At 41.4% G+C, this 23,241-nt stretch overlaps 2 protein-coding genes across 2 annotated transcripts; one reads left to right on the top strand and one right to left on the bottom strand.

The window, feature by feature from the left end:
• Nucleotides 1-11,224: 11,224 nt before the first annotated feature.
• On the top strand, nucleotides 11,225-16,223 carry styk1b (serine/threonine/tyrosine kinase 1b). The gene is made up of 10 exons (XM_034211470.1): nucleotides 11,225-11,604; nucleotides 12,459-12,514; nucleotides 12,632-12,802; nucleotides 13,465-13,803; nucleotides 14,005-14,186; nucleotides 14,282-14,356; nucleotides 14,604-14,812; nucleotides 14,972-15,012; nucleotides 15,246-15,342; nucleotides 15,435-16,223. The coding sequence occupies exons 2-10, from the start codon at nucleotides 12,460-12,462 to the stop codon at nucleotides 15,625-15,627; spliced, it is 1,362 nt and encodes a 453-aa protein (XP_034067361.1). The 5' UTR covers nucleotides 11,225-11,604; nucleotide 12,459; the 3' UTR covers nucleotides 15,628-16,223.
• A 4-nt stretch (nucleotides 16,224-16,227) lies between these two features.
• phc1 (polyhomeotic homolog 1) lies at nucleotides 16,228-22,560 on the bottom strand. Its single transcript, XM_034211469.1, is given in 15 exon segments — nucleotides 16,228-17,194; nucleotides 17,289-17,526; nucleotides 18,012-18,183; nucleotides 18,397-18,484; nucleotides 18,588-18,651; nucleotides 18,778-18,953; nucleotides 19,078-19,213; nucleotides 19,541-19,837; nucleotides 19,839-20,225; nucleotides 20,374-20,550; nucleotides 20,652-20,801; nucleotides 20,908-20,973; nucleotides 21,058-21,168; nucleotides 21,293-21,414; nucleotides 22,427-22,560. Coding segments are annotated over 14 exon segments (2,331 nt in total). The 5' UTR covers nucleotides 21,410-21,414; nucleotides 22,427-22,560; the 3' UTR covers nucleotides 16,228-17,042.
• Nucleotides 22,561-23,241: the final 681 nt, after the last annotated feature.

Genomic DNA, 23,241 nt, shown 5'->3' with positions numbered 1-23,241 from the left:
GTTATGCCATACATTTTTGCACACATTCACAGTAAATATGTATTCAGTATGATAGCTGTCTAACAGAAGTTAAATCCATTTCTCACTTATTCTGACAATGTACTTAACCCCAAATAAAAGAAACCAATAAAAAGAGTTGTTAAATAATAGTGAAGTCACGTCGTAATAACAATAACTCATTTCTCTCTCGTTTTATTTTTGAGCTTTGCTAAAAGCCACTGTGTCAAATGTCCATCTCGGGTTGCCGTCCGGAGTTGTCCAATATGGCGGACCATCTCGCACATGCGCACTGCAGATCGGGCAGAGCTGCAGATCGGGTAGTGACAGTGACACCCGCATCTAGGACGGATCTATGTATCATGGCTGTAGACCTGTTAAGTAATAAAGATACCTCATACAAAGGTCTACGGATACCTTATTACTCTCCATGACCTGCGGTCAACTATATAGCATAAAGGACTATTACACCATCTTTCTTGAACAATCCGAAGTGTTGCCAAACGTTTGATTTGTAGGTATTTTTCGGTGCGCTGTGTTTCTCTTTCTCCTCAACTTCCGTGTGTGTTGATAACTGAGACTCTCGGCCTCCGTAGTGGCAAAGCAAATATCAAAGATCGTCTCTGCTGAGCGTTGACAAGATGAGGGGATTTTATATGAATGAATCGGTTTTTTACCGATGCAAAGACGCTACGCAATCGATGCATCGCGAGTTCAACCCGGTTCAACCCAAACTGTAGCCGATGTGCACTCTTTCAACCGGTGCACTCGCATCTTGAACGTTTATGCCGGTGCACCGATGCGAATCGGTGAATCTTAACATCTCTAGGCTCTACTGGTATGGGACGATCTGTTAGTCTGGTTTATGGTAGACAAGGCAATAATAACCATGATACACTCCACTGCCTTAAAACATTAAACAGGATGTGGTTATAGATAAACTATGGATTGTTGAACCTTTGTTATGAAATACATCTTATATGTCAAAACTTACTGTAGGTGTTACACATGGGATGGCAACAAATTCAGTCAGGTAAAGTAGCTCATCTACTACCAATCAGATTATACAGAAAACAGATCAACAATGTTTCAAAAGTACCAGAAAATGTAGAAAAAGTTGCAAAGTTGTGTAGCAAAACATTAAAGGTCCCATGTCATGGCCATTTCTACTGATCATTACATTACATTGCATTTAGCTGACGCTTTTATCCAAAGCAACTTACAATAAGTGCATTCGACCAGGAAGATACAAACTTGAAGAAAACAGTCATATAAGCAGTGTTTTGAAAAACGCGTTACAAGTAACGCGTTACTGTAACGCCGTTATTTTTGACAGTAACTAGTACTCTAACGCATTACTTTTTATATTCAGTAACTCAGTTACCGTTACTACATGGTGCGTTACTCCGTTACTGCGTTAGTTTTTTTTATATAGTCAACAGCCAGGTGAACAGAGATGAGAACTGTACTTAAGTACAGTACTTGAGTAAATGTACTTAGATACTTCCTGTGTCACATGCGGAGACGGGCTGTGGGCATGTTTGTGTTGTTTACTAGCAAGACTATCATGGCGGCGGCGGAGCTCAAGTCTAGTTTCTCCACCTGGAGATATTCTCACTATTTCACTTTTGTCGAGCACAAAGAAAAGAAAGTTTCTGTTAAATGTAAGTTGTGTCCTGGTGGGTCAAAGATCCTATCTACTGCCCAAACCAGTAATTCAAATCTCTTAAAACAAATGCAAAAACAACATGCTGGGACGAAGCTAGTAGCTAAGACCACAGACTCAGCCGACGCCACTCCACCTCCACCTAAGCAACAGCGGCTGGATTTTAACCAAGGGACTGCTAGCCAGGGAAAAGTCGATAAAGCCATTGCACGGTATGTTGTAGAACACATGCAGGCTATTGCTACAGTGGAGTCACCCGCTTTCAGGGAGCTAGTTAGCATGATACCATGTCCGGGCGGCACACGGCATATGGGACGGAAAACTTTTTCCAACTACCTGGAGAAAGAATATACAAAAATGGAAAGCCAGCTAATATCGATGCAATCCAGATTGCATATAATGCATGTCAAGTTGATCAACAGATTGTATTATTCTCCAATGCAATAACACTGAAATGAAGGCTATAAGGGCATTAATGGGAGCCCTTTTTTCAAGTAACTAAAACGTTACTTTTCACAGTAACGCTTTACTTTTGGGTTTAAGTGACTAGTAGAGTAACTGAGTTACTTTTGAAATGAAGTAACTAGTAATGGTAACTAGTTACTGGTTTTCAGTAACTAGCACAACATTGCATATAAGTACATCAGGTTTCATAGAGCCAAACATTTCAAGTGCTACTCAACTGGCTTTAGATAAGCCAGTCCTTTATTAGTATATAAGTGCTTTGTTGGTAATTCTATCGCTCGAAGTGGAGTCGAAAGAGATGAGTTTTCAGTCTGCGCCGGAAGGTGTGTAAGCTATCTGCTGTCCTGATTTCAATGGGGAGCTCATTCCACCATTTTGGAGCCAGGATAGCAAACCGACGTGTTTTTGCTGATGGGAACTTGGGTCCCCCTCGCAGTGCGGGTGCAGCGAGTCGTTTGGCTGATGCAGAGCGAAGTGCACGTGTACAGTTTAACCATGTCCTGGATGTAGGAAGGGCCAGATCCATTCGCAGCATGGTATGCAACTACCATTGTTTTGAAGTGGATTCTAGCAGTTACTGGAAGCCAGTGAAGTGAGCGGAGGAGCGGAGTGGTGTGGGAACATTTTGGAAGGTTGAAGACCAGACGAGCCGCTGCATTCTGGATGAGCTGCAGAGGTCGGATGGCACATGCAGGTAGACCAGGCAGGAGGGAGTTGCAGTAGTCTAGGCGTGAGATGACGAGAGCCTGGACCAGAACCTGCGTTGCTTTCTGGGTCAGGAGGGGACGTATCCTCCTCAGGGACGTGCACAGGTACGGGCTAATGTTGCCCGGGCAACGGCCCTTTTGAACTTTTTGGCTGACCTGCCCCTCTGGAGAGAGCGAAAGTCTTTTTTTTCTGTTGTGGCCGAATAAACATGATAAGCCCACAATTAGTATTGTAGAGTCTCGCTGCGATAAAACACACCTTGTCAGCGCTGTCATCTGAGCGTCACGTGACTTTGTTTACAATCTGACAGCTGAAAAGCAAAGGAAAGCCCTCCGAGTCTGGCCTCATATGGCTATGGTGTTCATGTGCCTGCCTGGCTTTGGTGGCCAATCCTCGGGTCAATCTGTCCCCGGAAATGTCCCCGTTTTTAAATATGCTTGAATTGATTTTGAGTTTTCTCATAGCAGTTAGAGTATAGGGGACAAACCAGGGGACTTTACTTCCTCTTGACACCGTCGGTTATTTACACCTAAATATTAGGGATGCACCGAATATTCGGCCACCGAAAATTATCGGCCGAAAATGGTTAAAAAGGCCCTTTCGGCTTTCGGCCGAAAGGGTTTTAGCACCGAAAAAATATCACCGAATGTCAGAACAGGCTTACGTTGGTAACCTAACGTGTTGTTGTGATGACGTAATAAAGACGCTGCGACCATGCTCGCGGCTGGCTCACAGGGGGGGGGACATTGACCTTTGTCATCGAGATTGCCCTGAGCCTTTAACAAATCGTATTAAATAATCTGATGACAGACTGTAAACAGAATAGCTGAAATTTTAACAAACTAAATAATAGTGATGGCGAGATGAAGCCTTATGAAGCTTTGAAGCTTTCCAGCCAATTGGTTCGCAAAAGGGTTCATCTCATGAGGCTTCATCATGGGCTTCATTTGAACACAAACCCCCTGTTGGTCAAAGTGTGTAAAACAGGCAGATTGGACATCTCAACAGTGTGCTCTATCTCATACCGAGTTCCCAATGAGTAAAGCCTTAGAATACATCTAAACAACGAACATTAAATCATATTTTCATGTTAACAATATTGTTTTTATTCCAGTTTAATGATTGTGATTGAAAAGCCTAAGGAGGCTGGTAAACATTACAAAGAGGGATTTGTATTCCTTAATAATATTCATAAACGTAACCATGTTGTAGCCTGAGAAAGGCTAAACCATATCAAAGAATACATTTATTAACTACATTATCTCATTTATCTGTAGCTTTTATAAACAACAAAAAAGACGTATTGACGAGTCGTTGAACCAGAGACCCTGCGATCGTGAGTCAACTGCTTTCCAGCTGAGCCACAGCACACACGCTGAATCTCCCTGAAAATACTGTAACATATTTATTCCTGTATTTATTCATTCATGTTTTTTTTCCTACATTTATTTATGCTTGTATCTATTTATACTTATGACATGTTCCGACCTCTATATAGGTGAGGGTCTGAGCTCTCTTGATTCTATCGTGTCACCGGGCCCGGGTACAGGAGGGGTAATATGGTTCTTATTATACATCCATAGGTATTATGAGCGTTGTGGTTCAACGGTTCAACCGATCTGAATCGCTTCCTGAAGCAGTCACGTGGTATCGACAGGCAGCGAGGCTTCGTTTGTCATCGATGACGTCACTGGCCCAAAACGATACAAGCCTCGATACATGCTTCACAAAAAGCTTCGGGGATTACTCGACACACGCTCCGAAGCCTCGGCACAATACGTAACATCACTACTAAATAACTCAGTTTCCTCTAATCATTAACCCATGTTTGTATAATGTAGTTAACTCCGTGTGTTGCTGCTAGCATACATAACACCTGACGTGGAAACGTTCCTCGTGGATGGGGCTACAGAGCTGCTAGAAAGACGGTCGAACCCGGTACATTCCTCCGTCTGCATGCGGTGCACTTTTGCTAAATGTTTAGACAAATTGCTCGTGCTTACATGCTAAACTCTTATTGCACTTATGGTAACAAGTATTCTCCACATCGAGACGAGTAAAGTTTAACCACACCTCGGAGCGCGTTCTCTCCGCCATCTCCGCAGTGTGCTCCGCTGCATGTAGCAGCTGCGTGTGTGTAAACTGCCCCGCCCCCTCGCACACAGACGGGGGAGAGAGATCTCGTCTGATCGAAAATACATCATAGACGCATTTGTTGTCTTTGCATATTAGAAACGAGTTGGCGACACTAAGACTGCGATATAATGTTTTTTAGCAATAATACATGACATATATAAATGTACTGTATGCATTCAAAAGTGCTGAATAAATGTTTTATGGACCCATAATAGTGATTATTATTTAAGTTAAGTTTTGCCATAATCATGTCTATTTCCATAATCAGGTAGCTGAACAACATTGGTAAAAAATGTATACATTATATATATATATTTCTATTAATCATTTTCGGCCTTTCGGCATTCGGTTTTCGGCCAACTGTTTCCTATTTTCGGTATCGGTTTCGGCCAAGAATTTCCCATTCGGTGCACCCCTACTAAATATTGTTATTGTGCTTCTGTCTTTCTGTGTCTTTTCATCTGCTCCGTAAACTCCCTCACAGCTCTCTCTCTTCTCTTGATCGCCCTCTCACGGGAGAACTCTTCACTGTCCCGCTTCATTGTAGGATTTCTGCTATGTCTCTACTTTAGTTTGACCATCTCTGTTATTAAGTTATGGAATACTAAATAAATAAGTAATTAGATACCTTACCGTTACTGCGCTCATAAAGAATGATAAGAATAAGAATAATGCGTATTGAATTATGGGCTCAGAACAGTCTCATAATACACACATGCACACAGAAGGATTCAAACTTGTATTTCATGATCCGCAAAAGGATTCAAACTTGTATTTCCGGATCCATACTTGTGTTTTTCAATACACACGCAAATGTGTTCCGTTTCATATACATGTAAATAAAATCCAAATACAGAAAAAAGTTTTACATATGTAGGGTGAATTGCCCTAATGTGGGACATTTTTTGCATTTCAGACTTCGGGAATATTTTGCGATATGAAGCCGATACAATAAATCAACATCAAGTACCATTCTGAAATCCCCAGGATGTGTCCTAATCAAACCAAAAGAGAAAATGCAGATATTACACTCATAAAAGAAATGGTAGACATATAAGTACTCTTAGTGCCAAGTTGTCTCAGACAATCTGCTTTTCCTAATGTGGGACAGTTCTGTGCAAAATGTGGGACACTGAAAAGTATATGTTAAAAAGCCTCAGTCACCTTAATTCATGTAATAAAAACATCTCAGGTCAGTAACACTCAAAGCTAAATGTGCAATACCATGTTCAGCTATGTTACTATTTATAATGTTATTGTTTTTACAACAGAAGATGTTTTTCTTTAAATTGAAGTTAAATGCATCAATCTGATGCACTTTGAGGGCAAAATTAAGAGATTTATGGATACAGCTCTCAACACTCATATGAAACAGAACTGTATATATTTCAATAATCCAAAAACCATTAGAATATGCTCACAACCAATAACACATATTTGATAAACTCCTCTCTCCTATCTTTATCTTAGTCTGCATTCTTTCTTTTTTATTTATGCATATTCGACTAATCACTCCCCTTTTACACTGTGTTTTTTTTTTTTTACTGACCTATAGCACATATTGGAATGATTTCTTAACTTAGGCTATTTTTTACAATGTGTGTTGGAAGGATTTATGAAATTACTATGAATATTTGGGCTTAAATTAATTGCCATCTCTTAAACTCAGACATTAATCCCTAACATTATCTCTGACTTTGTCATACCATTTTAACAGAGATGTAGCCACCCCCAATTATTTAATATGATTTGCCCTTCACCTTAAATATCTAAAATACTGCATTAGAAGACTAAAGCCCTGTAAATAACCATTGCTCTTGCACAATCCATGCCCCTTTTAGACCTGTCCCACATTAGGCAAATCATACTGTCCCACTTTGCGAAACATGTTTCCTAAAGTGGGACGATGGAACATTTGATTGAAATAAAAAATATAGAGTATATTTACACCATATTATAATATGTTCTGATGAACAAACATATCATAAACACATCCTGATAAAAATTTGCAAGATTGTTTTATTTATACGAAATTTAAAACCTTAACATTACATTTGTCAAAACGCTATGTCATTGACAATTGGGTGGTCTTCACACATGGTACTTCCTGTTTAAAGGTTTTTCCACCCTCATCTGTGATTGGATATTTGAGAAGTCATGTGATTTTGATCGCATGACATCACAGCTTGTGTTAACCTTAACCCGTAGTTTCATTGACTCTCATTTGTTTGCGGAAGACCTACACCCATTTGAGCTTAGGTGTCCCACATTAGGGCGTGTCCCACATTAGGGCAACTCACCCTATTTTTGATCTTCACATATTAGCTTTCCGTTTAAAACCTCTGCACCTGCAAACAGTGGCGTTTTCTCCCGGAGGCCAAGGGAAGCCAGGCTTCCCTTGTTTTTTTCGGATTGTAGTTATAATTTAAATAAATAAATAAAAACACTTCGTTTTGTTTCGATAATTCTCCTTTGCTGTGTGTTGCTGCCGGCCCGTCTCTCCCCCATTCTCATTGATTATTTTACAAAGAGTGAAACAAACAGCGCCCCTCTAGATGTTATGGTGAAACAGTAGATTGCACTCACTGTTGCGAGAGGAGGCCAGCCGAATCTAGCTTCCCTTGGTGAAAAAAAATTGAGGGATTGACCAATCCGATGAGGCCCACGTGATGCCCCTGCCAACCTGTGATTGGTCAGGGCCATGCCAAGGGAAGCCAGCCGCCTCTTGCTTCCCTTCAGAGGCGGCTGGCGGCTGGCGATTTGATTGGACACTGCCATCCAATCAAATCACATCAACATCAGTTTTAATACTGTCATCACCGCGGTTAGAAATTATCAAGCAAATGAAGCATTATGGAGGGTGGAGATTTGGCGTACTTAATCAAACATAACTTTACTAAACTTCCGCTACAGCAGCAACTAAAAATTAAATCAGATGACAGGCCAATGCCCACACTCGAGCTGTGTGTACACAGAGGAAAAAGGGAGAGAATCGGACGTTCAATGAGGATAATTATGTCCGCACGGAGTGGCTAACTGGAAGCGCTAAACTTCAGCGTCTATTTTGCTGGCCATGTCTTCTTTTTGACATGGATTCATGCTCCCTGAACAATCCTTGGGCAACTTCAGGATTCATCGACCTTGCCAACCTGTCACGGGCAATTGAGAGGCACGGTAAATCCAAAAATCACATAGATTGTGTTATTGTCTGCATACATTAATAAGTAATATGCTTAAATTAATAAGGAGAGAGTTTCAGCTGGAGAGTGCGTGCGGAGCTTTCGGTTAGATAACAGGCGTGTGCAAGTCCTGCATCTGTGTGATACACATGTGTGTAAAATGATACCGGGCGCTGTAATCACTCATCTGGTTACGTTATTGGGCTTCCCCTATATTTTTCCCCACGCCACGCTACTGCCTGCAAACACAAACAGCTTTCTGTGCACGGATCGCTGTGCATTCGTGTGTGGGTTTTTTTAGACTCCCCTGACGGTCAGCCGATTCGTACTTGTAATTATTTCTATCTATAGCCAATCAAATGTCTCCTCAATTCTAAGCCAATCACATGAGCGCGCCCCCAAGAGGGTAGATGTATTGCGTTCATGACGTAGCGCTTCATGTACGCATTTTGCGCAGTCCGGAGCTGACAGGTCTATGGAGCCTGCCTGCAGGCGCTAATCTCAGGACACCTCCACTCTCAGTTTCCGAACAGGAAATGCACGCAAATACAAGCCTTTATATTATTAAGGTACAGCGCCACTTTCCAAACCATTAATGAATGCTTGTGTAAACAAAAACGGCAGGCAAAACCGTTTTAAAATGTGTGTTTCCCGTGTGGCGAATACAGCTGCTTTATTTATGTCTGTATGAAGTTGTTGTGAGTGTGGAGGAGCAGCTACAGGTTAGCTTAGCCTACTCGATCAGTGCACTACGAAGCCAGTGCTTGACAGTAACCTGTTAACGGGGGGAGCCCCGCCGGTCATTATCGGCCGATATTCACTCTTAATAATTTGATCGGTGCTCTCTATAAAGGCCGATCAGGAGAGCTGGATCTGATCGATATGGACATAAACGCGAGTGAAGTATAACCGGACGCGAAAGAGAGATCAGATCAGCTGCTGAGTCTGACAGAGACACGCTGCTCTGCATGATCACCTGAAGCTCCACCCTCTGTTTAGCGAGCTGACCGGACTGCGCAAAATGCGTATGAAGTGTCATGAACGCAAGAAATCCTACCCTCGTGGGGGCGCGCTCATGTGATTGGCTTAGACTGGAGGAGACATCTGATTGGCTATAGATGAGATAAATTACAAGTACGAATCGGCTGACCGTCAGGGGAGTCTCAAAAAACCCACACACGAATGCACAGCGATCCGTGCACAGAAAGCTGTTTGTGTTTGCAGGTGCAGAGGTTTTTAAACGGAAAACAAATATGTGAGGATCAAAAATACATATGTAAAACTTTTTTCTGTATTTGGATTTTATTGACATGTATATGAAACGGAATACATTTGTGTGTGCATTGAAAAACACAAGTGTGGATCCGGAAATACAAGTTTGAATCCTTCTGTGTGCATGTGTGTATTATGAGACTGTTCTGAGCCGATATTGAATTGGTTTAATCAATTAGTGAGTTTATTTAAGGCACAGCAGTTACAATGGTCAAACTACATTAAAACAGAATTGTCCGCATTTTGTCTTTAATAGATCCTAACATTAGATATGTTAATGAGATATGGACCGCAAAACAAACAATTTCCCTGGTTTTCTTTTTTTATAAAAACTTCTTACGTTTTCGGGGGGGAGGCCCTTTCTCTAGTTTAAAGCAATAGCCCCTCCAAATGTCTGTGCACGTCCCTGATCCTCCTGATGTTGTAAAGCGTGTATCTGCAGCAGCGGGTTGTAGCAGCGATGTTTGCAGATCATAATTCCATTGTTGAGGTATACTAAAATAGATTTATACTGTGCAATTTTCCAAACTCACATTGGCCTCCCTGTGAGCCCAGTGTGCTCTGATTGGTCGCGGCGTTGAGAGGCTCGTTGCTGCGAGGAGCAGACAGGCTTCCGTGTCGGCGATACAGCGAGAACAAGCGAAACTCTTCCTGAGCACACACACACACACACACTCACAGCCGAAGTAAAAACAATAAGTGTGGCTTGATATTGAGTAAGAAAAAGGTTTATAACGCTGTGAGCATGGGTCTGCGGAGAGCATGGGTCTGCGGAGAGCATTTCCCCGCGGTCCCAACATAGTAGCCCGAAAAACGTTTATCCATTTAAACAGTCGTGGTAGATACCTTGTTTGTTTTAAACATCATAAATACACAAACAACAATGAATACTTACAGGTTGTGTACCCGAATCTCCCGCTGGTCCAAACAAAGTAGGAACAGCATCGTTATTCAGTGCCCTACGCTATACATATCCGTCATGAATCTCTGAAAGGTTTGGGAAGCTTTGTTTCGTGAAAGGCTGGCAGAGGGTGTGGCCTCTGGGTGTTCACCCATCAGAGTACCCAGGAAGTAAACAATGGAAAATGAGAAATCTCAACGAGGCGTTTTGTGTTAGAGTTTTACTCCCTACAGGGTTTTTGACTCTGCAGACCGTGTACATGCATAAAAACCTTCATAACACACAAGGGGACGGGTAATAACCGGAAAAGCATGACATGGGACCTTTAATATTTTTACTTTTATCTCCAATTCATGCTTTTATCATCCCTCAGATTTATCTTGATCCATCCAAAACCATCGGAAAAAATCAGTTAAAACTGGCTCCCCCTTAACTCAGCTGTAACAGTTAAATAAAATGTTGCATCAGTTTAAACAACCTATATAATAATACATCACTTACAGTACACGGTTAATTTCCTTGCAGAATGAGTATAGTTTCACATTTTGTTCGACAAAACTTCTGTAGCCTACTGACTTGAGTAAAAACATTTTAAAGCAGGACTTACTTGTAATTGAGTAATGTGTTGTTTAGGTACTTTTGCAAAATTTGAGTGGGATGTGGGATTGCTTTTCCACTCTTAATGTATGAACCTGTTTATTAATGCAGTTTGATAAACACTCCAGCGCTGGCAAAGCTTGTCATACAAGTTTCAGTACAATGAGAGCCAAACAAGTGGAACGAAAGACCTAAAAATTACAAAGTGACAGGACCAGTTTTCCCAAACAAAGAGGAGAAGGCAGGGCCAGTAGTAGCTGACATATGTCGACTCTATTGAAACAAGCTAATTGCAGAATGTGGTAGAGCGAACTCTTAGAAAGGCAGGGCATAAACCTGATATCAGTCTGAAGTATCTCTTCTTAAACACGGCCGAGTGACAGAAAGGAGGAAGAAGGAATAGGTAAGTGAGAGAGAAGACGGAGAAGGAGTAGGGGAAGAGGGTGGAGTTACGAAAACACACACAAGGTGTAACATAGGCAAACTGATCCCCTGAGCTTGACAAATCACCTGAGAAAAACAAGACAATGAAGATTTGAGCAGCGCGGTTGAACCAGGACAACACATTCAGCTGGGAGGATGTAAGAAAAGTGTCTGACTGTGAGAAGGAGAAAAACATGAGCCTGGAATACAAGGATTACTAATTTAATTTGGGGATATAAAACACATCTAAAGAAGTTGAGGTAAGGATTTTATTCATTACATGTGTTTTATCCTACACTGCTTTTTACATGTTTGTATTATGTCGTTAAGCTGTTAGGTATAGTAAAGGTTTATACATGAAGAGAGTAAAAGCTGTGTTTCTCTCTCTATGTACACTAGTTCTTTGATTATTGTAATACCAGTTTGTGTGTGCAAGCCGATGCTCCATTTACCCTTTTAATGTTTACCCTCAGGGCGTGTAGTGCAATGCTAACATTTATGGTTTTAAAAATGCAGATGAACAGGTTTACAGCTTGGATCTGACGCAAAAGGATGATCAGGTTGTTTAAGATGTGTGTTGGCAGTGTTTACTGTTCCTGTACACAAAGCAGCTCTGAATTCAGATATACAACACACATATTCCTCAGTATGAGATGATTAATTTTATTATTGTATACAGCTTTGTTGAAGCTCATATTTTAATACTTAATTTTTTGATTTGCCAATGATTGAGGTCTGTATGTAAGACCAAACAGAAAAAAAGTGTTGAAATAAGTTTCAAATGAAGATTATTTAAACAAAAGCAATTTAGTGAGGCGTCAGAGCCATTAATCTAAGTATCTGGAGGAAACAGTTTTAGCACACCTCAGAATGTGATAGGCCTACAAACTCTTAAATTACACATTTGCTCACACACCTTCACATACTGGACACCGACAAGAGTCATGTTACTCTTCCACAGATTCAGCCACAGAGACAAATGCTTTCTGTCACCTTATGTGTTGTTTTCTAAATGCAAAATACCTTTAAGCCATTGCAAGTATTTTTGCATACGGAAGCAATATAAAGCATGACCGAGTGACGTTTGTTTGATTCATCTTTTTGTTCTTGACAGGATGTCTTCATTATCACAGGCAGACTCCCTTTGCTCGCATGGAGATACAATCTGTGGTAAGTTTTCCCAGCTGAGGCAGACTGTGAGGAATGTTGACATTAACCTGGTCCGACCACTTTGACATTAATGTACAGCAGACTTTGATGTGTTTTTGTGTCTGTTCCCGTTTGCAGAGATCCGTGTTTACGAGCAGGAGGTGATCATTGTGCCCATCATGCTGCTGACCATCTTCCTGGTCACTGTGGTTTTTATTTTCCTGCTGCACTTTTGTCCAGAGAAAGTCGATCGCATCCGTCCGCAGGGCTCAAAGTCGACTTCCAGGAGAGTGCTGCATGGCATCGATGGTAAGACTCTGAAATAGACAGCAATATGTTTGTTAGTAATGGTATACATTAAATCACAGAGCACAATGTCACACATTTTAAATTGGATCTACACTGCCAGCAAACGGTCAGCTTATATGGTTCCAGGCATAGATTTTTTAAGGGAAGATGTAGGCCTAATTATAACCAGTTTTATTTTCTTTGTTTATCACCTATTTATACTGTCCCACATTAAACTATACTTTTCTTCAGCAGAAAATCTATAAAACTGAATTATCATTTTGTCAATTTCACAAATTATAAAGCTGCCAGAATTTTACAAAATGAAACGACACAACTCGTTTTTCCACATTGTCAGTGGTCAAATGTACTTCTAGCTGTGGTCACAAAAATAACACAATACAGCTTTTCTAACTCTTGGAATCAATGTTTCACTTAGTGTTTCTACAAATCATTCAACTTTTAATCTTTGCGCCTTAATTTGTATGCATTTAACAGCATCTTTGGTGTAATAAAAGGGACCCATGACATTTGGCATCACTGTATAACACAATTTAATAACACAACATCGTTTTTTCCAGTCCTTCACAAATAAAGTGTTATATTTACCTATTCTCATGTAAATGCTTGCTCTTGTCTCTAATGATACTTAATGTGTCTCTCTCTTAACTTTCTGTCCGTAGCTCCACCAGGTATCAATGTCATGGAGCATGAAAGTATCGCTCTGGAGGTGCCCAGTTCCTACTCCACCTTCAACCCCCCGAGCAATTACCTCTCCAAAAACCTCACCGTGGCTATGGACAAACCCTTTCTTCCACTCCCGCCCGACCCCCCACCTCAGCCCTTCAAGCCCAGTTTCACTCCCATTGCCCAGCCCAGAGAGTTGCCCCGCCAGAGGCTTCCAGAGTCCTTCAACCTGGTCACTCCTCTGACCGTGGCCTTCTCCTTGCGCTCCGACTCCTCCGTGTCCCTCTACAGGGCCCGGATGGAAGAAAGGAACGTGGTGCTGAGAGTCCTAAATGGTGAGATGATTAAAATGACATACAAATTAAGCTCTTAATTGTCTTATTTGATTTTGAGGACATGATTTATATATATATAGACATTTTATTCATTGGGATAAACCCCTTGAGATGCACCATCTCGTTTTCAAGGGGGTCCCGAATTATGTTACTGCAGTGTTTATTTACCCCTCATATCCCTCTCATTCTTGCCCTTCACAGACTCTGCTGATGCCACAGAGAGACACAACTTCCTGGGCTTTGCCTCCTTCCTCTCCCAGCTGGGACCCCACCCCTTCCTGCCGGAGCTTCTCGGTGTGGTCTCACTTCGAGCTCCACTGGTTACAGTTGTGGAGGAGATGGAGAACAGAGACCTGCTCAGCTACCTGTGGCGATGCAGACAGGTATACTACAAAAACGGATAAACCATATATTTGAGCAATGTAAATGCATCTATCATCCTTGAATGGCAATCTAACTTCTCTGTGTGTTTTTTTAGGAACATGCAGATCCTCCATGTGAGATGACTGAGAGACGAATATTTACCATGGCTACTCAGGTGGCCTCAGCTCTGGTCAGTATGCTAACATCCCGCAGACCTCATATTTGACTCTCAAATCTCTGCTTTACAATAAGCTGATACTCTTACAATATTGATTATTTATAGTTCAATTGTTGCATTTCCTTGACTTACTTGACTGGGGAGGGTTTTGGTTTTCCTGTTCCTCTTACCTGAGGGTTTACAGGTGACTGAACTGGAATAAACTGCACAGATGATGTGTTTTTAATCCTGAGATTTCCCTTGTGTGTTGCCCAAACAGGAGTTCCTTCACAGCAAAGATCTACTCCACGGACAAATTTGTGCCCACAGCGTTCTGGTCACCAAGGATATCACAGCCAAGCTTTGGGGCCTGCATGGCGTCTACACAAGGAAGACCCAGGGAGAAACTAAGAAAGAGGAAGCCAGCATGAAGAAATGGCACGCACCAGAGCTGTTAGCTCGGAGAACAGCCGGGCCGAGCAGCGACATGTGAGTTGTTCCGTTTTCATTTCTGGCATTGTCTCTTGTTCATATCTTCCAATACAAGACAGATGCTGCTGTTGCAACATAAAACACTAGATCATGTATTGACTTATGTCCTTTGAGGTTATGTTGGAGTGTAACTAATGTCTGTGTGTTCCTCTCCAGCTGGTCACTTGGCATCTTACTGTATGAGATGGCAACATTGGGTAAGTTGAATTTAGATTTAAATAATGTACCTACAAAAAATCTTCAATGTGATAAAGTAGCATCATTGGTTAGATTAGCCAAATACGCACATGCAGCTATTTTATCCAAAAACATATTTTTGTGATTTTTTTGAAAAGTTGTTATAAAACAACAACACATTGATGATGCAATGTGAAAATACATTTACCTTAATATCATCTCCCACTTTTATATTCACCTCTTTTCCTTTCAGGTGAAGCTCCATTTGCCGAAATCTCAGTTAATGAGCTTCTGCAGTTTCATCAACGAGGGAAAAGTCTGAAAAAACCTTCAGGATGTTCCAACGCACTGTAAGTATCCACCCCATGCATCAGATCACACAACCAAACCTGAAGTGGAGCTTCCCTCTTTAACTGATGTGCTGTTAATCTCTCTCTCTCAGACACTCCATCATTAAGGCATGTTGCCAGTGGAAGGAACAAGAGCGACCCACCCTGGCTGAGGTGAGCCGTAAGCTGGCCTCAGGAGAGAAAAGTGCCTCGGACAAAGTCCTCAAGGCGTCTGGGACAGTAAACATTGAGCAGTACCTGCAGGAGGCAGGATACGGGGAAACCAACAGCTACACTGTTTTCTGATCATAACTTGTGCCAGCAAATTAAATTGCACTATTCTCCCCGATGGTACCCCATGGTGCACTTCTACAGAATAATATCTTTCCGGTGGTCAAGAGGTCTTACCTTTGATTATGAAAGCTATTATTCTATATATTCTCGTACTACTGGTTTACACAGAGGAAACAAAAAAGGTTATGCTAAATAAGTTATTTTCTTTTGGGAACCATTCATTTTCTTTTAAGTAAGACCTCATCATGTGTGTCTTCATCTGTCGAGGGAATAAAGAGATGTAAACTTGATTGATGTACGGCCGCTTCAGCCTAAACTTCTACTGGTGTATGACAGTTTATAGATCTTGCTTGTAACTTAAAGCCAATGTATTTTAAGAGATGTAATATAATTTAACCTCTACGAGCAAGATATAAGCTCAAAAATAAAATGTGAATAAAATAAGTCCTACAATGCTTTTTAAGTCAAAAGGTATTAAACACAAACAGGTCCAGTAACAGGTACTACAGCACCGTCCTAATACTAGGATGGGTTAAATGCAGACACTAAATATCACTGTGTGGTGCTGTGTATGTGTGTGATCATTAAAAGGGAGTTCATACAAATCATCCATTTCCATCTCCAATATTTCCATTTTCAGGTATTGTTTATTGGCAGTACTGCATTTGTGTACACAGAGCGCTTCCACTCAGCCCTTGAAAGAGCAGACCACGAGGAATACCTATTTTCAGGTAGTTAGGTTGATTAAAGCTACTAAAACTATTTCGTATCCATGGAAAAATAATTTTGATTGTAGTACAAAATGTAAAAGATACAAAACTAAACTTTTAATAACTGGTAAAAAAATAACTAATTATACACCCAGGCTTTATGAGTGTCCTTTGCTCAGTGGGATCGGAGCCTGGATTGAACAATTACAGTAAATAAACAAATAACTACTAAAAGGACATATATATATATATATATATATCATATCGCTAAAGTTAAAGCACCGTTTGAAATACATCCAGAAGGCAACGTTTCTTTTCTTTTAGAAACCAGCAGATGTTGTCCTAGTTAGTTGACCTAGCACCAATTATCACATGGCAGTTTCATAAGAGTATACATACAAAAGACTACTCACGGTGACAGAACAAAACAAAGAACTGACAAACATGACTCACATAGATACCCAAAACTGTCCATGCTCACCACTCACACATAACATAATACATAAAACATGTTTTTGCACATTCAAGGTCCGTAAAGTAAACTATCCATCCCATGTCTCCACATGACTGATGGTGCACCGTTGTTTTGTTAAACAAATCCTCACTGTCCCCATGGATCTTAATCTTTTGAACTTTTACTAAAAGAGTTCCAGGTATTTATTCTAGGGACAAGTCATGAATGAGGAATCCTGGTGTCCCTCTGAAGAAGTCCCTGCATCACTCACGCAGGGTGTTGATGGATGCACAGATCTTGAGAGCGGGGCCGAGCTTAATATTCATGGTGGAGATGAGATGGTCCTCTCGCAGCAGCATCAGAGCCTGCCCGTCTATTTCCTGTGATAGAAAGTGTGCGGCCAACTCTTCACAGCCTGGACACAATCACACAGGAAGTATAGGATTAGTACAAAGAGGAGGCATGGCTAAGGCATACAAAACTGTTGTCTAAAAAGAACAAACACCAACCTTGAAGTGAAGAGATAAACCTGCAGACTTCCTCCACACTCCACTGCCCAGGAGTCGCAGAGAGGAAGTTAGCCTCCTCTAGTGGGAGGCTACCAGGAGCCGAGCTGTCAGACGGAGGAGCGCTGCGCTCGGCTCGAGAGCAGGAGTGTGAGGAGCTTGGGGACAGCGAAAGAGAATCGTCTTCCTCCTCTTCCCCGTCGCTGGACACGTCCTCCGAGCGACTGGACTCCGAGTGAAACTACAATGAAAAGAGTGGAGTAAGCTGCATTTGTGGATAATGCCACTGCATGATATATAAAGCATAAGGCCGCCATTGTTCAAGAAATTCCATATACTATCAATACTGTCTGATTTCCCTACTGACTTTGCCAATTCCCTATCGCTCTACAAAAAGGTATCAATCTTTTCAAAGGCAGAGGAGGAAATACTGCAACGAACTGAACTATTGACAGCAGGTTATCAGTACACATTTATCACATCTCAGCAGTGGTATGTGTGACTCAAAAATAAACGCCAGTGCGTGTCATTTAATTAAAAAAATGTTTGCTCATTAACAGGTTTTTAATAGTTCATGGACAACAGTGTAAATATAACCAAAACTGTTTTTAGATTCACTTGCAATACTTGGTAACTTAATGCATTGCTGGTTTTGTTATTTTCAAGCAATTCTTTAACAATGATGAAAATAAGAATATCAGCGGTCTCATCCTTTACAGATCTTACCTTAACAGGTAGATGCCTGCTTGATAATTGATCACAGTTGATATTAGAGCTACTCCTGCGCGGCGGGCCCCTTCTCCTCGAAGCGCTCTCAGATGGGGGGGGAGGTGGAGGCAGTCCTCCACCACTCCTCCCTCTGCTTGTCTTGAAGTGTTGGCTGCAGCTCACATTATACCTGTGGATCCAGGAGCACAGTCAAAACTCTGTACAAGATTTGTAGATTGATTTGTCGTTTTGTAGCTTTTACTTAAGCGGCTTCCCCTGGTATAGATGTTGGCTATGTTAAACTATCATTGATGTAAAGCGCAGTAGAGTTTTTGGAGGAATGAAGACATTACCAAACATCAAACCAACGTAACAACAAATGGTAAGTACAAATAAATCCTACCTCTTTGCACAAGTATTTGAACAGAACCTCTTTGATCCTTTGAACTGGCTGGCTGGGGCGAGGCTTCCACAGTACTCACACTTTAACACTGCAGAGAAGAGATACCACTCGGTTACACATTTTGAAAATACTGTTGATGCACTTCATGCTAACATGTATAGTTAATTATTTTTATTTATTTCATCACTTACATGGAGGTCCATTCTCTGAGCGACCAACCAGGGCAAAATCTCTGTCTTTGAGAAGTCCAGCAACCTGTCACATCAAACACAAGCCAGGAAGTAAGGAAACCATGTCAGAAAATAGTGTATAGTGAATGTATTTCAAATAGAAGATGCGATTTAAAGTGAAATCTATGTTTTCAGAGCAGTGCACACTCACTGGGAAGGGCTCAGCTCCCTCCTGGATGACAAAGCCCTCGATGAGGTGGGTGAGGACTTGAGGTTTGACCACAGCTTGGGGAACAGCTCTGTCTTTGTCCCCATGCCCGACTCTTGACAAGGGCAGAGGCAAGGACAGGGTGGGAGGACATGAGAAGGCAGCTGCTGCAGGAGGAGCTAGCGAGAATGGAATTAAACAGGGAAAATTATGAGCTTTCAACCCGATGTATAGACTTAGTTACACTTTTTAGGATTGCTCCTAATGCTATATGCTTGAATTGGAGATGAAAACCAGACATACCCGAGTCCTTTGTTGGGCCAGGGGATAACGGAGGAGCAGCATCTTTCATGGGTGCAGAGTTAAAAGATTCTGTCGCCATGTCATTTGATGCATCACAGTCAGATTTTCTCTTCAAAGAGCCAATCGCAGGCTTTATCTAATGACATGAGGGGGAGGGGAAATCAAACTGTTACAATGTATGGCACAAGGATAGTTAATACAATGATATGGACTGATTCAATGATTAACAATCCAATATGATAGATGCGAATTGAAAATGTATCAGTTTTGCTTTATAATGACATTTCGATGGCATGTCTTTCACAATTTCTGTTCTATTACTGGTAGAGCCCAACATTACTATTTTTATCAAATTTTAGTTGCTTTTTGCAGTTGAAATAAATGTTACTGTTTGTGTTAAATGAAACCAAACCAAAGAAGTGTCAGTGTCGCAAAAGTACGTCCTTTCATTGGTGGATCTTACCATAGTGCTGTTGTTGACATTCCCAGCAGCCGTACTCTCCTGGGCCATGCTGCATCGGGCCTGTGCCAGGGCCACAGCCTGGGCGTTTCCTGCTAAGCCCTGCCTGGCTCCCACGAGCTGCACGGGGATGTGTGGAGGGTTGTGACTGTTGTGAGGTGGTGCTGGGAGGATGTGAGGTGGGTGTCGAGGAGACATCTGCACAGGTAAGCGATGTCCCTGAACGGTCTTGGGCTGGATTGGCACTGGTCCTTTTTCTGCAGGAGTGCAGGCCTGCTGTAAGGGCTGCACCACCAGAGTTCTGCGTGTTAATGTTGGCTTTCTGGGTTACTGTGCCAATGGAGTAACCCTGGGTGGTGGTAGGAACATTTGAGGTGGGCACCAGCATCATGGGGGTGGCAGAAGAGGACAGGAGGAGTTGGGAGAGAGGGAGTGCTTGGGAGGAGGTGGAGGAAGGAGCCACAGAAGCAGCAGGAGTACCGGCCTTTAAATGCATAGCAGTGGTCTGCTGAGCAAAGTTGGTTTTGGCCATGTGTTGCTGATGTTGTGGTTGCACTTGCTGCAGCTGAACTGTCTGGGCAAAAGTCTGCTGCTGCTGACTGAAAGCTACATCTTTCCTCTCCGGAAGCTCACACTTGACAGCAACTCCTCTGTGAGTGGAGGCGCAGTGTAGGGCCAGATTCTGCACCTGTAAGATAAAGAAAGGAGACAATTGTGGCGAAATGCATTTGAGAAAAGTGGCAGGGTTGTGCTTGGTGGTGTTAAATAGCACTCCCATGACAATTCATGCCTCTGAAAATACACTTTACAGGTACAGTGGGTAATGGTGCTCAAACCTGGTCATTGTCCGACTGGGCAGGAGCAACTTCATGCTGCTGCTGCTGTTGTTGTTGTTGTTGTTGTTGTTGTTGCTGGGGCTGTGTCTGGGCAACTGTGGCTACAGTAGCTGTCGCAGTACCACCAGGCATGAAGATGAGCTGAGAGGCGAGAGGAGCCCTGAGAGAGCGGTTGACCTATTCAAAGAGCAAAAGAGATTGTTAACCTTGTCAAATATGCATTCATTTAATAGTGATTACTCAAAAATTGACACAGCGCAGACTATTTTTTAACTCACCCTCAGATACATCTGTCCTTGACCTGAGTTTCCACCCAGCAGCACTGACTGGTTGAGAGTTGTTGTCGTTGTTGTTGTTGCGGAAGTGGCCGGGCCGTGGGGACGGGGATTAGTCACGTTTCCTCCTGTAGATGTGGTACTTAGGTTGACCTGGTAGGACAAGAACAAAATTAGACATGTTTATTCAACCTAAGTTAATATTCCAAAAAAACTCAGTATGTATTTATAAATGCAAGCCACTTACAACGAAACTTACAGTGGTGTTTGCCTGCGACATGCTGTTACTTGGGGTGTTGGACTGACGACTCGCTGCAAGTGTCGCCTGGTTCAATGAGATACATAATTTTATTCTTCTGGTTATCATGCATTTGTACTGATTTCCTTTAAATGTAATAATTTGGGTTACCTGTTGCACGGCAGCCAAGTTGTGGAGTTGGGCACTGTTAATCTGCTGCTGCAGCATGAGCTGCTGGAAGTACTGAGCTGCATTTGGCTGTCTTTGCAGTGCTTGGAGAGCCTAAACAAACAAACATACACAAAGATATAAGATGTATACTAAACAAAAGTATTAATATATTGTTTTTAATTCAAGACAACAAACATGTTTATTTTCATCAAACATAGTAAGACGTTTTTCACACCTGCACAGCCTGCCTCTCATATAGAGACATGTGGGCTATCTGGGGCGCACGAGAGTTCCCGGTTGTCTGTGGATTTCCATTGGTGGTGCCCGTGTTTTGGTCTTCACCTGCATCCATTGTTGCTACTCAAAACACAGAAGCAACTCATTAAAAGTGAGCAAAAATATTTGTACTAAATAAGTGTCTGTATTAATATCAGAAATTGTCTGGTTGCAATATAACAAATATATAAGATTTTAGCATTAACCATAGTTAAACATGCAATTAGGCATTTTTATTTCGCTGGGGGGGGGCACATAAATAAATGCACATATTAAAACGTTTCAATTCAATAGCTTTAGTAGCATGACCATATAATTGCATACAGTATTGCTAAAGCTCTGTATAGTTGCAACATCCATACTACATAAATACATATTTGAAACAAACTGCTATATTCTGAACAGAAGCAAGAACAACTTGTATTTATTTATTTTTAACTAAAAAGTGAACTGCTTGTTGACTCAGTAAGTTTCAAATGTCTTCCAGTCAGTGTTGACATCAAACAGAAAAGTCCTCCAGAGAGCTGCTGCAGTAACGTTTCACCCTCATAATAACCAGCACTCGGATTGTTTTTATTCAGGATACTGAAGTTCTTCTTTCCGAGGAACCCTGTCTAACAGTTTTTTAACTGATAACGAGATTGCCAGACGTTACTACTATGCCATTGGTAGTCACACAAATGAGCATTGAGGTATTTTCATTAGAAAACCAGCTGTCAACATAAATGAGTGCGAGATAAAGAACAACATGGAGGAAAGCTCAAAACACCAAGAAAGGAGCTAGCCAGCTGTTGCTAACTACAATGGACTTTACAAGTTAGCCTATCCATCTCTTAGCAAAAGTCTGACATGCCGTAAATAAAACACACATACCCAGGTTAGAACAAAAACCGAGTGCAGAAATAATAAATGTAGGTGGAAAGCAGTTAGTTTGGTGCAAAGAAGTAAAGCTGCAGCGTTAGTTTACCATAAGCTAGATAGGCTAACTAACTAGCAAAACTAGCTTCTCAATGCAGCAGAAAGCTAGCACTAACTGGCTATCATCATTCCAAAAGTCAAAGATTAGTGTTTTCCAGCGTGCTTGTGTGTTTACCTCTCCTTGGTATTCCTGTTCTTTTCACACTTTTATGCCCATGAGTTTATTTTTTGCAATCTTGGTTTTAACTGCATTCAACGATCGCTAGTTTTTGCCTCCAACGAAACCCCGCCCCTCACAGTCCTTTTCTTCTTTGTGTGGTGGTGGATAAATCAAACGTCACCTAAAGCATACTGCCACCACATGTACCGGCGGCTGTAGAGCTCATAAACACACAATAACAAGCACAGTGATTGCATGGATTAATTACACAACTATAAGAGTTATAATCAGTGTTGTAAGAATTACTCAGATGCTTTACTTAAGTAGAAGTACAAAGGTATTAGCATAAAAAATGTACAAGTAAAAGTAGTCATTATGCACTATGTCCCATCTAAGAATAATATGAAGTACACCATTATGAGCTAAATGTACTTTAAGCATCAAATGTAAAAGTACTCTTTATGCAGAATGGATCTTTACAAAGTTTCTTATTATACTGATTATTATATTATCCTGCTTTTATACTTGTAAGAGCATTACACTTTTTGATGTGGACCACATTTTGATTTTTAAATTGCTGTGTAGATATATACTACATTAGCATATTTGCATATTTATAAAGTAAAAAGTAACTGTTTGTGTACTAAAAAGTTCAATATTTGCCTGAAATGTGGTGGAGTAAAAGTATAAAGTAACATTAAATGGAAATACTCAAGTAAAGTACAAATATGCCTAAAAAGTACCTAAGTACAATACTTGAGTAAATGTTCTTAGTTACTTTCCACTCCTGGTTATAATTATAGACTGTGAAGGTTCAAATACTTCCACAA

This window comes from Gymnodraco acuticeps, unplaced genomic scaffold, assembly GCF_902827175.1.
Source record: "Gymnodraco acuticeps unplaced genomic scaffold, fGymAcu1.1, whole genome shotgun sequence".
In the NCBI taxonomy this organism is placed as follows: domain Eukaryota; kingdom Metazoa; phylum Chordata; class Actinopteri; order Perciformes; family Bathydraconidae; genus Gymnodraco; species Gymnodraco acuticeps.
This window is presented reverse-complemented; position numbering and strand designations above follow the sequence as displayed.

Bases quoted from the DNA above. Each gene is read 5' to 3' on its own strand.
- styk1b (XM_034211470.1), top strand. From the start codon at position 12,460: ATGTCTTCATTATCACAGGCAGACTCCCTTTGCTCGCATGGAGATACA. The intron at 12,803-13,464 runs GTAAGACTCTGA...TTCTGTCCGTAG, and splicing joins AGTGCTGCATGGCATCGATG to CTCCACCAGGTATCAATGTC. The intron at 13,804-14,004 runs GTGAGATGATTA...TGCCCTTCACAG, and splicing joins GGTGCTGAGAGTCCTAAATG to ACTCTGCTGATGCCACAGAG.